At 37.7% G+C, this 16,840-nt stretch overlaps 1 protein-coding gene across 1 annotated transcript in view; it reads left to right on the top strand.

Annotated features, from left to right (window-relative positions):
• Positions 1-14,941, top strand: part of PPM1F (protein phosphatase, Mg2+/Mn2+ dependent 1F) — a 28,805-nt gene extending 13,864 nt beyond the window's left edge. The window contains exons 3-7 of the mRNA XM_075041588.1: positions 1,620-1,819; positions 2,452-2,640; positions 3,812-3,955; positions 4,949-5,042; positions 6,195-14,941. Coding sequence (XP_074897689.1) covers positions 1,620-1,819; positions 2,452-2,640; positions 3,812-3,955; positions 4,949-5,042; positions 6,195-6,568 — 1,001 coding nt within the window. The 3' untranslated portion in view covers positions 6,569-14,941. The remainder of the gene's footprint in view (positions 1-1,619; positions 1,820-2,451; positions 2,641-3,811; positions 3,956-4,948; positions 5,043-6,194) is intronic.
• The last annotated feature ends 1,899 nt before the right edge of the window (positions 14,942-16,840 follow it).

The following is a 16,840-nucleotide window of genomic DNA, read 5'->3' as shown; positions in this document are numbered from 1 at the left end:
CACAGTGTGGACTCTCTTCCTGCATTGCAATAATAACTCTCTGGCAAAAAAGCATTTTTGGATTGAAAGAGAAGCAATTATATAAAAGCAAGTTATGTACGTGTGCCTGTATGAGTACCACTGTTTGATGTGGTATACTGCAGAAGAATTTCTGCTGTTAAGGTACTAAATTCTATGTCAGATTTCACAAGCTTAATATTTAAACAGCAGTGTGTGTCCAAGTCTTCTGGTCAGTATTAGTCAAGACATTTACAAATATGTAAACTAATAGCTGTAGACAAGACTGTCTAAGATGCTGTCCTATTTAATTATATTTGTATATGGGATGACTTAATATTTAAAGGTTTTAATATCTTGCCCATTCACACCTGCATATTAAGCAAACCAAAAGTAGTTTCGGTTAATATGTAGTGACTGCTAATCAAAGATCTGTGTTTTAAATTTAAGCTCTCAATTCTCCAGACCCAGAGATGCATCTGAAGCTGGCCATCCAGTGTTGCTGAGAAAAAGAAATGCTTGAGAACCAGGAGTTATGAAAAGGAATTCTGAGGAAGCTTTAATGCTAGCAGTGTTAGCAGGAGTCAGGATAAAATCGGAAAGATAGTTCATGCACTGCAGTTCTTTAGGAAACATATTAGTGACTAGCAAATTATTTTTGCTCTATAGATGATCTTTTCAATGCTTTTTGAAGTTAGTTGTTTTAGCATTGAGGCGGGGTTCTTAAACAACAAAACTTTAAATTATTACCTATTCTGAGAGAGACTGCATTGCAAAGCTAGACACAAGGCCAAACACCAAACCATTCAGTCTGATGAACAATAAGTTTGGATTAATTGATCTTTGGGACCTATCCAGAAAAGGATTTGAGTGTCTGGCTGGAGCTTTTCACACTGTGCTCAATGGGTGTTTACAGTTCTGCTCTGTAATGACAAAGCAGGAAAGTGGCGGAAGTGTTCTTCTGTCCCTCTAGCTCCTACAACCATGTGTATTTAAAAAGATAAAGACAACAGCTTAAAACTCTAATCTGTTTAGCTCAGCTATGAGTTGAGCTATTGACCTCAGCAAAACATTCTCAAACTTCCTTGTTTCAGTGGAAGTGGTTCAGTAGGACATAACCTGACCCAAAGCCAGGCTAACGCTTTTTCAACCCTTGTGTCCAAGACAACAGCAATCTCTTATCTTGAAGGCTTTTCTGCCCACTTGATTATTTCCTTTTTTTTGGTGGGAGGAGGGGTGCACTCCCAGCACTATTAACTTGTGCATTTTACTTACATAGCAATTACATTTATGTCTAATATGCCAGACTGATTTGGGGGTCTTTGTTATGGTTTTTGCAATATAATCACCTACTTGATAAGCATCTGTTTTGAAAGAGAACTAGTAAGCTTATAAGTAAAGAAGCTGCTCTTATCCTTAATATTATGCTGTTTTCCATTGCAACTTTCTCTCCACATTATTCTCAGGAGCCTATTTTAATTCTTGCAGAGCCTGTAAAGGCCGAGTGCTGAATGTGTGTATGTAGCTCTAAGGAAAGAAACTTGAAGGAAAGACAGACCAAAAGATGGGGTAATGTAGGAAAATGGGGCACACAACTTACTGTTTTGTCTTTGTCCTGTCAGTGCTGGATGGAGAGTCATTGCAGCGCTGCTTCTTTAACAAGCTTCGGGATGTTTGCTTTGAGTGGCAGAAGCAGTTGCCACCACTGAGACCACTGAAGCGATTCCTGCTTGTTTCCATCCATGCCATCCGTAACACTCGACGGAAAATGGAGGACCGCCACGTTCTGCTCCCAGAGTTCAATCAGCTGTTTGGTTTATCAGTAAGTCTGGACAAAATTGGGGAGGCCAGTTTGTTAGCTTTTCAACCTTCCTGTAAACACAATGACGTAGTGATGGATGATCTGTGAAATGGTAAGAATTTGTTGCCACAAGTTATTTATCATGTCTGTGCTGGAGCAAGGACTTACTGACTTAAGATTGCTAGGGGCTAACTACGGCCCTGATAAAGAAGGATCTCGTGACCTTGGGTTTCATGTCATAAGCAATATAGGGAGATGGCAAGTTCACCCAGTGTTATGTTGCTGGAGTTATAATGTTCTTGTGACTGAGGTAACTGATATATTAAGAAAAGAAGGGGGGAGAACAGCAGTTGTACAAGTGCCAGTTACTGAAGCTGCAGTGGGACTACATAACCAGCTGTCTGCTGTTTCAATTCCAGACTTTTTTCAAGGATATTAAATGACTAACAGCAAACAAAGAAAAGTAATTCCCCTGCAAAGTACCCATTTTATCCATTTTACACATGGGTAAACTGACTTAAATTGCCCTTACCTATGCAACGTTGTATGGAAGAAAGCCCAGAATAAAGAATCTTTGCTTGCTGGTACCAGTCTATGAGCTATTTTGGTTTTGAACATGAATATGTCTTCCTCTCTCTCCCTCCCCGCAAAAGGATGACATTGATCGTGCTTACTTTGCTGTATTTGATGGCCATGGTGGAGTGGATGCTGCCAATTATTCAGCAACCCATTTACATGTAAATGTTGGGCTACACGAAGAGATTGTTAAGAATCCAGCTGAGGCCTTGAAATGCTCTTTCCAGAAGACAGATGAAATGTTTCTTTTCAAAGCCAAAAGAGAGGTGAGTGGGTAGAGATTAATTCCACTGTATTTAAATAACACTGAGAACTGTTGGACAACATGGTATTATCCAGAATATTCTGGCAGTACAGTTTCTTTAAATCACCGACTTCTTTATGAAATTATGCTACATGTAAAGGTTTTCTTTGATCAAATTATTTCTTTTATTGAGGAAAAACAAAATGGTAGTGCTTGCAAGTTCAAGATGAGTGATTGAAAAGAAGTGTTAAGTGGTTTAAATGGTCCTGACATACCAATTATTTGAGAGAACACTCTGCTGCCTCTTTGCCTAAATTAGGCAGCCGCTAGATGTTCTGTTGTCCTACCTCTTACCTGGAAAAGAGATTTCTCTCTTCCTGATAATATGGTCACTATCTTCCTCTTTCTTGTCCTGCCATTAATGTCACAGGTGGTTGTAAGATGAAAAATGTATTCTGTGATTTAAATCAGACTCCTCAGTTCATTAAGCTTATTGATCAGCTTTGAGTCAAGTTGGTATGACGAACATTCTTTCTTCAAATCTACATAATGGGAGGGTGGTCTATTATACAGTTTAATGAGAACTCTTTTATTATAGCAGTTACTGAATATGGAAGTATTCATTGTTAATATCTTCATTTCTGTCAATGCGATACAAAAGAGGGACGAGCATCTTCATGAGGTCTGACTCTCACTAATCTTTACAAGGAATCTAGGACAGTTAGGTTCCTTCCTTTGTTGGCATCCTCATTTGAATACCCAAGGATAAGGGGTTGTATGCGGAGCAAGGTGTCTGTAGTTGCCAGTGGTAGAGTGGAGGGTGTGAAAGGGATTGGGGAGACCTGTGTTTGTTTGTGAAATGTTCATGCTACTGAAATTCAGATCCTCTTTCTTTTCTATGTGTCTCTGTGTTTTGAACAATAGAGGTCTTAGTCTCCTAGATCAGTTTTGGAATAAATAGCAGAAAAGGAAGAACATAACAGAGGCAGTATTGGCCATCTGCATGTTAAAATATGTAAATAGTTTATTTCAAGTCTGTCCAATATCTCGTACCTTTTTTCAGGTGCCTGAATTATGATTGGCAGGTCTACTCTGCTGCATTTAACTGTGATTAAACCTAGGTTTACAATATTGCCGTGTAACCTAGTACGGGTTGTTGAATATTCATCTAACATACCTGTTTTCTTCTGTAGAAGCTGAGGAGTGGTACAACAGGTGTATCTGCATTGATTGTAGGGAACAAGCTACACATAGCATGGCTAGGGGACTCACAGGTAATGCTTGTGCAGCAAGGAAAAGCTGTGACATTAATGGAACCTCACAAACCAGAAAGAGAAGTAAGTATGACTTGTTTTTTTTCTCTCGTATGTGTGTTGTCAGAATCTCTCTTGAAACCTTTGGAATCAAGCCTTCTTAAATGTTTGGTGCTTTAAATAATTATATATATTGTATGATAGGATTCAGAGAATTGACAATTTCTTTTTTTCCATCCATGCCTGTGTTTTGAAAAGGTGATCCCTACAACTACGCCCCCTTGAAAGTACTGATGGTACTGGTAGTCCTGACTTCAGTTCCCGCTCAGACTGTCTTTTCAAAATTTGTAGTAATTAAAGACTTTCACAGAATTTTTTTGTGTGTGTGAATTAAAAACTGCCTGTTACAAATTAACTTACTAATTTGAGATTAACAGCTATTTAAAATGTTAATAGAATGCAAGTCTTTCATAATGCTATACTGTCATTCAAAATCTAATGATAATCTACTAACCTAACTGGCTTAAAGTGTATTGCATTTTCTATATATTTTAAATAGCCAGGTATTTTATTACATGAAATTTCATGGGGATCCTGCAAGTTTAGATAGCATTGCATGACCCTTTGCCTTCATAGCATGAATATTTGTAATAACTGAGTAGTTAAAGGATTATCAATGTGAATACTATTGTTAAATAGTCTAGTTATCTTGTATTTTATTCCAAATATTTATATATTTACCCAATTGCTGTATGGGATGGGAAGAAGTGGCACAAAAGGATACTCATCCATATGGGAAAAAACATGCAGATATGAAAAACTTAAGAATTCTGCTTTTTTTGTGGACAAGCTATGGTATGGTTGGGAAGTAGGTGGGTTGTTTCCAGTAATCTTAAGTGCATGTTTCCGAGCTAGATTCTGATATGTGTGTTTGCTGTATTCATAGTATAAATACAGAAGCTGAAGCAGCTCTTGGTTTTGGGGTTTGTCTTTTTTTCCTCTTCAATTGGATAACAACAAGGTCAGTAAGCCATGGGTAGGTTTTCAGTATAAAAATTGTATTCTACTGTTTTTCAGGATGAAAGAGCACGTATTGAGACTCTGGGTGGTTGTGTAACCTATATGGACTGCTGGCGGGTTAATGGTACCTTGGCTGTTTCCAGAGCAATTGGTAAGATAAGCCATTAGAATTAGTATTGTTCAGATTAAATTTGATTAAAACACACCACCTGAGACTGTATGTTTGCTGTAAATGACGTTTTGCTTAGCATTGACCAAATAGCAAACCACTCTTACTGTCTTTGCCATAAGGCTAGCTTACAGCTGTATAACTTACATAGCTTGCAGCTATATAATCTTACTGGTTTTACCATAAGCATAGAATATTGTTTTATTTTACATACTAGCAATGACAGTCCTAATTCTTTTATACTTTGAAGTCTTTTGCTTCTTGTAAGTGTCTTTGATACCGTGGTGTTCTATAGTAGCTTAAAAAACATAAAGTATTTAATTTTTAAAAGTGGAGGAAGTAATAAGTGTTCATCTAGCCATCTTTATATATGTGAATGTCTGCTTTGTGGGTTTTTTTGTCCACTTCAATATTAATATATCTTTCTCCTGACTGCAGTTCTTAAGTCAGATCGCTGCATCCTCCTTCAAATCACACATATCCAGCAATTTAGGGCATTTTAATTGTAATATTCCAGAATCTTATTAAACAAGCTTACTTTGCTACTCACCAATTAGGGCAAAAAGAGAAAAGACCCTGGGCAAGTACAGTAGATAACTGTAATGTATGAGTGGAAGCAAATTAGTATAGATTTGTATAATACTATTTGGATCAATAGCAACCCATGCTTAATAAGTATGTCCATATGAAACTGATGAACTAAACACAATGAGCAGATTCTTGTGGCATTGTGCTGTATATCTGGACAGCTAAGAAAAATCTTATTTTCATAGCATTCTGAAGGCTGTACAAGAGACATACCTGCAAAATGAAGGCCTGACTATCTCCTTGCACAAATATATTTCAGAGAGAAAAAACTTTGAAAGAATTTCCTTAGTTTCCCTGCAAAATTAGAAAAGCATGAATTAGAGTAACCCCTTAGAAGCCAACTGGATTTACGTAGTTTCCAAGCATTCTTAAAGAAACAAAGGCCTTCCATGCTTATTCCATAGCTTTTCACTACTCTTGTCCTGCATCAGGTACCTCTGGAATATGATCTGGCTGTCCTTGAGGATGGTAAAAGTAATTGATGGGTGAAGAAGTAACTGTTTACATTTGAAGTAATAAAGCCTTTGTTTTGATTGTTTGTCTTAGGTGACATATGTCAGAAACCCTACATCTCTGGTGATGCAGATGGAAATTCATTTGAGCTGACTGGTTCTGAAGATTACTTGCTCCTAGCCTGCGATGGATTCTTTGACGCTATCAAGCCATATGAGGTTGTAGACTTGGTTCTAGATCATTTAATGCAAACCAAAGGAGTGGGTCTCAAAGCAGCCGAAAGACTGGTGGCTGCTGCAAAGGAGAATGGATCCAGTGATAACATCACTGTTCTAGTGGTGTTCTTGAGGGATCCTCAGGACATCTTGGCAGACTGTCTCAGAGACCCTAAGAGCCTTGGGGCTGGTGATGATGCTCGAAGCTCACCCTTTAATTTCCTCAGCTGTGAGGCAGCAGCCACACAGTGACAAAATCTGCTTAATCCAGAACATTCAAATAAGTTCACATAAGGAACTGCTTTCCACTGAAGAAGCCTCTAATGCAATAGGCGAAACATGTCAGGAGAAAAATGACAAATGGACAAACATTTAACAGAAAGGCAAGACTCCTTTTACTGAGTTCCCATTTGTCTTTTCCTTCCTTCCCCCTCCTTTCAAAAAAAACACTGAGCAGACATGGAGATTGTACAGCTATTTCGTCTCTGGGAGCAGACTTCTAAAGTGTGTCCCAGGGCTGCTGGTCATACCCCTCTGCCCTGGAAGTGGTAAGAAACCATAATATGTATAAGCTAATGGGTGAGAATACCCGTTTGTGAATTCTGAGTGAAAACTTTTATTAGCGCTTAAAAAGAATGCTGTATGTTATATTTAATTGTGATGTTACTTTGGAGATTGGGAGGAGAGAAGCTGTCACCATCACAGAAAAGCTTGTTACTGCATGTGGTCTGTAGGAACAGGCTTGGTGTGCGAGAGACTGGGTGACACCATTATGCTCTGTAAGTTGCTTTTGTTTTGTACCAAAGATGATATTACAAGAATGATGTGGGCTCTTTATTCAGAGACACTTAATTTTGTGTGTATGGAAAGCAGAAAATGAAACTGAATGCTCCAGAAAAAGAGCAAGAAAGCTAACTAGAAATATCCCAGGCAAAATGATACAAAATCAGCTGCTTTGTGGAATGCTCTGGTTTAGAAACTGGAATCCAATATTTAACTGCACTGGATTATTTCTCCCTAACAAACATGCTTTATTGGTTATTTGGCAACCTGAAAAGAAAGGACCCTTGTTGTTGTATTTGAGAGACATCTTTACAGTATGTACGCTCTAGCAGTTAAATATGCTCTGTTTCTGCCTCTTTTTTGTGTACTATAACAAATAAGAATTGTATTTTTATTCTAAGTGGTTTTTTGTTTATTTACTGAACTTTACAGTTGGAGGAATTTTTTGCAGTGTTACTTTATTTTGTTGTGGTTTTTATTTAAATTAGAATTTTAAAGTGGCTGTGTCTTTATTACCTGGTTTTAAAAACTGACTACCCTCAAGTGCCTTAAATATTTCACCCAAGGATTGCTTGCTTCCTATCATATTCTGGTGAGCCAGTTCATAATGTTTTTAAAATGTGACTTTTTTATTTAATTAATATTAATGTTTAATGCACTTAAATGTTTCATTTTTGTGAATTATTTTAGTGGGAACTAGGTTTCAAGAAAACATGTCTTTCATTGTTGCCAAATCTTGTGGCTTGTAGTAAAAGCTTCACAATACTTACTGTGATTTACCCCTGCCCCATGCAAAAAGCTCTAGGTAGTTAATCATAAAGTAACAATCTGAGTCATCATGACCTTCATTGAAAAACAAATATGCTTCTGACCTTCGCAAGAAAATTTAATAACACAAACTAGAAACAGTTTAGTAACAGGTTTTGATTAATAAATGGTTAATTTGGCCATACTTCATGAACTTTTTGGGTCTAAATAACTTTCTAAGGGGATGTGAAGCTAAGGTGAGGATGAATGAACCTTAATGAATGTGTATGTTGTTGTGCAACTGTTATATCCATTACATGCTAGAGCCTCTGGTTGTGTTTTGTCTTGCCTTGCTAGCCAGGCTAGCAGGACTCAACAAGATCTGAAGGCTCAATGGTAAATGTGTTAGTAATTTCTGTATCTAAACAAGAAATGCTTTACATCTGGCAGCAAGATTGTATGCCTAATTTAGAAGCACATGGCATTGCAATATGTCAGTCCTGTTGATTAAAATGTGTTGAACTTTAATGTTGCTTAAGGAGGAAGTTTATGTAGAAGAGTTGAGATGGCTAAAAGGAAGAACAGAGCAGCACTGTTTATGTCCATAGTGTCTCTGAATCGTTAGCTCGTGTGGGGCAATGCAGTTACCCACACGACTTGAGTCTTTTGCTGGGTTACTATGGTTGATTGTACAGTTTAACATAGAAACTCCTCAGTGAGCTACCATCTCATTACATAGCAACTCGGACAGTGACTTCCTTGTTTTGCTGTGCAACAACAGGAGCTTTTCCTCTGAGAAGGTTGCAAACTCTTTTCCCTCCTACATTTTGCTCTCCTAAAATATGTGGGGAAGGCTTTCTGTGATGGCAACCTGGTAGGGTAGGTGTTATTTTTTGTAGTGAGCCTACTTCAGTTAAGGCTTGCATAGTAATCCCTTTGGATTTACTATCTCCTATCTCTTTGATTTCTAACCCAGATATTCAGTGTCATGCTAAATTCTGATGACCACTAGTGCCTCTTGGTGTCTTGGAAATAGTTCTCATTAATAATATAGTAAGAATCATACAGAATTGTTTTATTTCACTGCTATCTGAGGTTTATCAGGAGAGGGGGAAGCTATTGTATTCATGAAGGGAGGTGTGAAATGTTGGTAAATTCACAGCACGGTTCAGTTTCTGAAATTTGCCAAATTTCCTGAAACATGGAGGGAACCAAACAAGCCAAATTCTTTGTAATAATCCTTCTATTTCAACCTTTTTGGGGCAGATTTGTGTTACAGGGGAAATAAAGTCTTAAGTCTTTCAATCGATACTTCCAGCTCTGTGAGAATATCCTTTTTTGTTTCAAACTTGATAGATTATTTTTTTTTTAAAGGAGCTAAGTGAAATGGGCCTTTAGAAAGCTGTCTGTGGTAATCAAAAATTTAATTCTCAGGCTATGCTCTAGGGAAGAAATTCTGCATTCTGAGAAGCTGTTCCCATATATAGATGTTGTCATTCTGAATGACCTAGTGCCTCATTTCTTTGAGATGGAAGTGGGTAGGAATAGTCTTTGGGAACTCATACAGATTTCAGCAGGGATAAAAAATATTTCTCTAAAAATTTAGAGACTTCTTTCTTACTAGCTTTAAAAAGTCTGGTCCCATCTATAGGAGTTGTAACTGGGTCAAAAATGGCAGTTTGTATCCTATCAGTAGAATAAATAAGTCTTAGCATGTCATCTACAGTAAAATTCCAAATTCTATTTGGGGGGAAAATTGGTTTTGGAGATGCCTTATCTATTCTTGACAGCCTGATCAAAACCTATGGAAACTTCTTTTTTTTTCTTTTTTAAACTGAAAAAACAACATTAAATTTGATGTTAAATCAGTAATGAAAGTATGACACAGGATGCAAGTATGGATTTTGGAAGTGCACTTTTAAAATTCTATTGAAAATGGTCATCAGGATGGTCTTATCCTTGGGATAGCAAGGCAACCTCCAATTTTTGTTTCGCTTGTGACTTTGATATCACTTTCAGAAGCCACCAGCTATAATGCGTAATACTGTTACAAGAAGTGTCACTAGTATGGGTGGTGAGGAGAGAGGGGAAGGAGCTCTAGCAGAAGGTATGAAGTTGAACTAAATAGTCCAAAATATGGACTGGTGCTATGTTGTGAATTTGTAGTACTAATCTGCTACATTAGCTTTTCTTATCTTTCCTCTTAAAACTTCTTGGACTTCAGGTGTTGGCTGTTCTGTTCTGTTTTCCTTCCCTCTTTTGGGAAGGGTTAAAAATAATGCGTAATTTTGGTGAGAGAATGCTCTTGCCTCTCTGGGCCTTCCCAGCACCATCTACGATATACTAGCACTTGTCCAGCAATGTCAAATGGACTAATGACAAATTGACTAATTTGCCTGTTTCCTTGTTGTCTTTCTGATGGGCCTGCAACAAAACCAATTCTTGAGTATAGCCAAAATCTTTGAAGCTATAGAAGTTGGCTGAAGGATTCAAGACAAATGTTCAATGAAAAATGAAAGTATTTTCATATTTTACTGGACTCCAAGTGAAATATCTGCTGCTGCATTTTAGCACCCAGCATTAGAAAACTTGCTCCTTAAAGGAGCTTGCATTTTTAAAACTGAGCATTCTTAAATTCTTGTATTGTGCTTGATTGAAAACTAGCTTAGTGGGTATCAAACATCTCTTTTGCTTTCTACCTTTCTTTCCCTTCCCTACCCCACCCTCTTCTACAAATAAATATACCTAAGACAGTAAGTCTTCTAGGTATGACATAGACAAGATTACAGTTTTACAAATTACATTTGTTAGGGGGTTGGTTTAGGGGTTTTTTTGAGAATACAGAGGACACAAATGCAGGAAAATTTTTAGAACAGAGGGAGATTAAGTAAAATCCACCCTCTGAGTGATGGAGGAGTGAAAGAGAGAGACAGGAATGCATTTAAGTATTATTAATGCCTATTTTAAAAAGGAAGTGGGCTGGAAAATAGAGCTACAAATGTCAGTTCTTTAGAGTGAAATACCAGTGCTTGAAAGAGTTAGAAACACACCCATTAAAAAGGCAAAACTCAGATGTGGTAACTGTGTCTTCAAACAGCCAAGGAAGGAATCGCAATAAAAGCATCTGAGGTGACTTACTGTGACCTCTCAACACTGTCTTGGAAGCTAATGCTACTAAATGGGTTTTTCTAAACATCTGTATGTGTAAGGTAGTGCTAAGAGGGAGCATTCAGTATATGCAGTTACTGGTCACAGTGCAACTGCTGCCATGAGTAAATGCCATGAAGTGTGTTAATGAATCGATACGGCTGGTGAGCTCTCATTAGATGAGTAATTGGGCATGGAGTGGTTACAGCAGAGTTGGCAGTTGAATAGTGTTAATCACAGTGATGACTTTAATAACATTTAATAGACACTTATCTGAATGCAAAGTCAGATGAGATACTGCTCTTTTTAAAAGCATTTCCAGTGCTATTAGCTTTCTGTCATGAAAAGCCACTAAAATTTCAATTTTTTTGTTGGATGTTGGGAAAAGTGCTTCTCTTGCTTTCTGAATTCTGGAGGAAAGTTGGCTGTCTGCACTGGAAAACCCATTTTCAGTTGATAGCTTAAAGCAGCTGTTTGGGGTTGAAACTTCACTCCCAGGCAATCCTTTAAAAAGTAACAAAAAAGGTGCTTCCAAAACAAGTGGCTGAGGAACATAGGTATTTCTAAATGGCATTGAACAAAAGGTAACCAGCAAATACCCTCAATCTGTAAAGGGCATAGACAGTTGAGCTGCTTAAAGTCTAAATTAAGATTGCAGCTTCGCTCTTTGTGTAAGTGAGACTGTGTTGGTTAAATCACTCATATTCTTGTGGATGCAGGTACTTTAATGCACAGCACCAGACGTGGTCTATTTCTATTCTTATATTACTGAAGTATCAAGCAAATGCTTTAGGGAGAAAGTGGGGGGATGTTAGCCACAACAGAGCAGATTGCAGATGATTCATATATAATTTAGCTCTAGTTAAGCCTGAATTAAATTTCCCTGCTTAGTTCTATTACTGTCCCTTTTACAATTGGGCCTGTGCTGTCAGACAAAATCCTACTAGGAAGTAATGGTCCATTTCCCCTTTTTGAGGAGCAAATAACTCCTGATGGATAAAATGTCAGTCAGGAAGGGTTGGGGAGGGAGAAAAATGAGCTTTCAAATGAGTGCAAAACTTCCTAATCTATGCTGAGTTATGTATTCTCTCTAAACACATTTATTGTAGGTCTGCATTTGAATAGTTGTGCTGGAAAGCAATGGGTTTTCTGCCAAGCTAGTCATAACCTTTAAAACTGACAGCACCAAAACCAAGAGACTAGTCTTCCCTGCTTTCCTAAATCAAGCCACTAAAACAGCCAGCCCTGTTGAGTATTTGTTTTGCAGTGTTGACAGCTCTAAGAGCTAAGCCAGCCACTTTCTGCATATGTTTTGGTTGGGTTTAATACATTTATTGGATTTTACTTTATCTGAAGTTATTTCTGTTGGTATCAGTCGTGTCAGCTGAAAAGTAATCAAATGGAGACATGAAGGAGTGACTGGACCTGGACAACTATCTGTCATAGACTCTTCTTAAAATACTACCTTAAAATGAACTGGTAGGCTCTTGTGATAACCTTATCTCTGAATAGAACAGGAAACCGAAATCTTACAGAGAGTCACTTAAACCTTTATTTTGGTGTGGCCCATCAGAGACTGAGCACTCACAAGCCTTCCCCACAAGCTGTTCAACGTTGCTAGTTTAATGTGTTTTCCAAGCTGTGCGTGCTGCTGCTGCTGCTGCACACAAAAATAAACAAAAGACAGCTGTGTTGGCAGCATAGAAAATTTAGAAAGACACAGCTTTTGTCAAACAGAAGAGGACAAAATCAATAGGAAAAGAAATGTTTTCAAGCTTCTTGGAATGCAAACAATGGAATAAAAAAAAGTAAGCTAGAAGAGTTGGCAGTGCACTGTCAGCTTAAAACCACTGTTTTAAGGAAATGAATTTGGCTGCTTTGTAATGCCTGCTTTATTTTGTTAACAAACTCCTCTCAGTCAGGGTTTCATGTCTTGTTGTTGATATGTGCTTTTTAGTCTGCAGAGAGAAGATATATTTAACTTTCTAAGGAGCTGAATGCATCTGGTTTTGTGACTAGTTAGATTATGAGTGTTGAATTTTCTCTCAACTATTAATCCTGATTACTAATTTCCAGGAGATATTAATATAGCAAGTACTGAATTTATTAATGATTAAATGGTTCTGGATTTCCATGCACAAGAACTTCATCAGTCTTTCCTGATCTAGCGGATCACTTCTTGAAGTTTATTATCATTTGTGTGGCAATACATTAGGCATGTGGAAGGTTTGTTGCTTTGGTAAATGGAGCTGGAAGGTGTGACCATCACTCCCTGCAGGAAGTATTTATCCTTTTATCTAAGGAATGATGGTTCCTTTTGGATGTCTAAGAATAAAGAGATAATAGCTAGGAAACTAGAGAGATCCTATGGGGACCTTCTCAGGGCAATTAAATACTATGACTTCCTCTTTTTCACGTTGCCCTTTCTAACTTTGTTAAAAGGCATTCTGCTTAATACTGGATGATTAATGCTGCTTTCTTTTTTTTTTTTTTTTTCTTCTTTCAGTGTGTTTAATAATAGCAAGATGTTTGTTTTGTTGGGGGCTAAAACTTTACATTGGCAAAAAAAAAAAAAGGCCAGTATAAAGTTTTAACTTTAAGTACTTTTAACTTACTTAACTACTTTAACTACTTCTAACTTCCTCTTCTGAAAAGTCAGTCCTACTCTGTCTCCTCCTTATTCTCTTCCCAATTTTGTTTTTCTTCTATCTTTTATGTCCTTTTACACTGTCAGCCCCCCCTCCCCAAGATGCTGCTTCTTAGACTGTAAACTCCATTTGCTGTTAAGTCAGTTCACTTGCCACGTTATAATTTTAATTTCATCTGTGTTCATAATGAATGTGGTCTGATCTTTGGAGGCCTGCAACACCAAGAGTGTAGAAAGTACCATGTCAGCTAGGAAGATAAGACACTACAACTGTTGTGTCTTTGGTATTGACCACTAATGGATATGTAAGAAGAAAAGCCTGTTATTTGCATGTTATTCCATACAAATACTTAAGCTTATTTCAGGTAACAGAAGCTCTCATCCTGAATACAGGACTTCAGAAATATACTTGTCTCTGTATTTCCTTGTTCCTGCAGATTGCGTTTTCAAACATTTGCACTGTTTAGAGTAGGGGAAAAAAGCTTTCTAATTTTCTTCAACAGTTCAATTCTCTCTCTTTCTTGCCCTAGTTGACGGAACAGACAGGTTGGTAACTGCAGCATACCACATGGCTAATCAACCTCTCAGTCAGTGTAATTCTTCACTGTCTGCTCTGTACAATAACTTCAATCCTGTGCTTATTTAGTGGTAAGTTAGACCTCTGTGACTACTCCTGCTGACTTAAAAATATGTATTCTTATCAGTATTAAAGTAGTACAAGAGCAGAACTGTTGCTTTAGGCACATTTCTTGCCACTGTGTTGGCTAATGAACCTTGAATGAAAGTAAGAGGGCCAGTGACTTTGAAATAGGAGCTGTTAGCCAAGTGTTGTAGAATTGTAGTCCTTATTTATTTTGTATGCTAATCTGCACTTGTGACCCTGAGCAGAAAAGCTGCAGTACAGCAGGTTTTATAAGCTGTGGCTTAACCAGTTATCTAGTATCTTAAAACACTTATTTAAGCTGACTGATTTTGTGCACAGGTCAGAAACCTGCTGTCATTGATCATTAAATGCTATGCATATTGTACATTCATTTACATGGATTGTTCTAATAGTGCTTGTGTGTATTATGCTACATTACCATATTTTTTATATATATATGTGTGTGTGTGTATGTATTGCATGAGGTTCAATTGTTGGGGTTTTTTGTATCGTCACTTTTGTATTCACACAGTGCCTCATGTATCTATTTGCATATTGCAAGAAGTTGTTTCAAAGCAGTGATTGGAAACAGGCGGGGATAAGAACTCTCCACTGTAGGATCTGATGTTTCTGAAGTATTAATAAAGTATAGTGATTCAAAGCATTGTTTGTTTCTTTTCTTAAATGTATTTTTCATTCTAATACTTCAAGTAGCTGGATCCACAATGGTCATATTCCACATCTTTGAGTGGTTACCCTGTCACCAAATCTTACCTTCTTCCATAGGGCCCTTCTGGGAAGACACCAGTGGAAGTGCTAGAAGGAGACAATCCTTGGGATCACAGAGCATGCTTACTTGAAAAGATGATGTCACTAAAACCATCTTAGAAGTGGACTGTGTACTTCTAATTAATTTGGTCTAAGTTTTCTTTCATTCTTTTTACCAGGTAACAACAGCAATAATGCAGGTTGTTTGGTGTACTACCTAATGTCTTACAGTAATGGGATAATGATCTGAAAGACCCTGTTGCAGCAGAGATCATGACAATTTGTTGTTTACTTGCATACTTGTTAAAGAAGTGGTCTTTAACTGCCAAAGTGGAAGTGTGGACAGTGAGTTCCTGGAGTACGTTAAGGTTAATTTACTACAGAACATAGAGAAGTATTGAGAAGGATGGTAACTTTCAAAATGTAAGTATGGCTTGGAAGCTAAGCTAATCTGTGTGATTGTTTCTGAAGTGCTGGTGTTCATATCCTCAAGAAAGAAAAATGTAAGGAGAGCAGGACAGGGATAAGAGACTTGAAAAAAAGAAAACTTTAACAGTCTTGGGGATCTGAGAGATGCAGTCTTCAGGCAGTTTGTCTAAATGCTGTTGTACTTATCCTAGTGAAGAAGAAAAATAAAAATCTAGTTAGAGCCCAGGGTGCTGCATCAGAGGGAAGCAGATAAGGTATTTCTTGAAATACAAAAATAACGATAACCATAATAATCATCAGGTAGATTCTACTCAAGATACTGTGGGCATACTTGAACCTACTTCAGATCAAACCTCAAATGTCTTAAAAACATCTTCCATTTGATGGTTCTGAATGTTCTGTTGGTTTGGTTTCTGTTTTTTTAACAGAATTCCAGGAGTGAAAATTCACTTGTAATAATCTCTCGAAAAGTAGCAAATTCTCAGAAAAGTGTAGGTTGGGGATTTGCTTGACTAGGTTTAGCAGCAGTTCCCTAGCCTGTGATGCACTTAGCTCACCAGGGAGCATAAGCAACAGCTAACTGCTGCTGTTCTTTCCTGATTATGGAAAGCAACTATGGGAGTCCATCAGCCAGGTAACTCCACAATCCAAAGGCAACTACAGCTACTCTTTGCTGGTAACAACACAGAGCTGAACAAAATCGCTCCAGTGTCTTGTAGGCATCTTTGGTACTTCCTAACAAAGGGTGCCATCTTCCTATAGATCTGAGCCCATTCCAGCTGCAGTTGAGAACAGGACTGAACATCACTATTGTTTCTCCTTGCTGGTGCCCAACATTGGCTTTACTGTCTCCTTTTGATTAGTAGGAGGTGAAAGCCAGACGTTGCTGATTCTTGGCTGGCTGTGCTATCTTACTCGTGAATGTTTTCTTTTTCGTCTAGCAGATCTCCAATAGACCATGGGGCTCATAGCCAACCTTCTGCTCTGTGATATCAGTCATATGCAGTCTCTGTTGCTTGTGGGGTTTGAGCAAGAAGCAATCAATAAGCCCGTGGAAATAAATGTAAAGCTTTGATTTAAAGCTACATGAAGCTAAACTTAGATGCCATTGATGGGGTTCATGACACAGAAGCATTTATCCACCTCAATTGTTTAAGCAAGGAATAACAAATATTCATGTCCTGTTTAACCACCCCCATTTGATGTATGTTTCTTTGCGGAAAATGTGCTGTAAAATCTGTAGCCACTCATTTCCTAGGCTGTAGAAAGTAATGAAATAACAGTGGTGATGAGGCAGATGTTTCTGTTCCAGACTGAATTAGTGACTGTTACAACACAAATGCGGGCTATTTAATTCTTG

This window comes from Buteo buteo, chromosome 11, assembly GCF_964188355.1.
Source record: "Buteo buteo chromosome 11, bButBut1.hap1.1, whole genome shotgun sequence".
In the NCBI taxonomy this organism is placed as follows: Eukaryota; Metazoa; Chordata; class Aves; order Accipitriformes; family Accipitridae; genus Buteo; species Buteo buteo.
The sequence above is the reverse complement of the archived record's forward strand: the minus strand, read 5'-3'. Positions and strand labels throughout refer to the sequence as shown.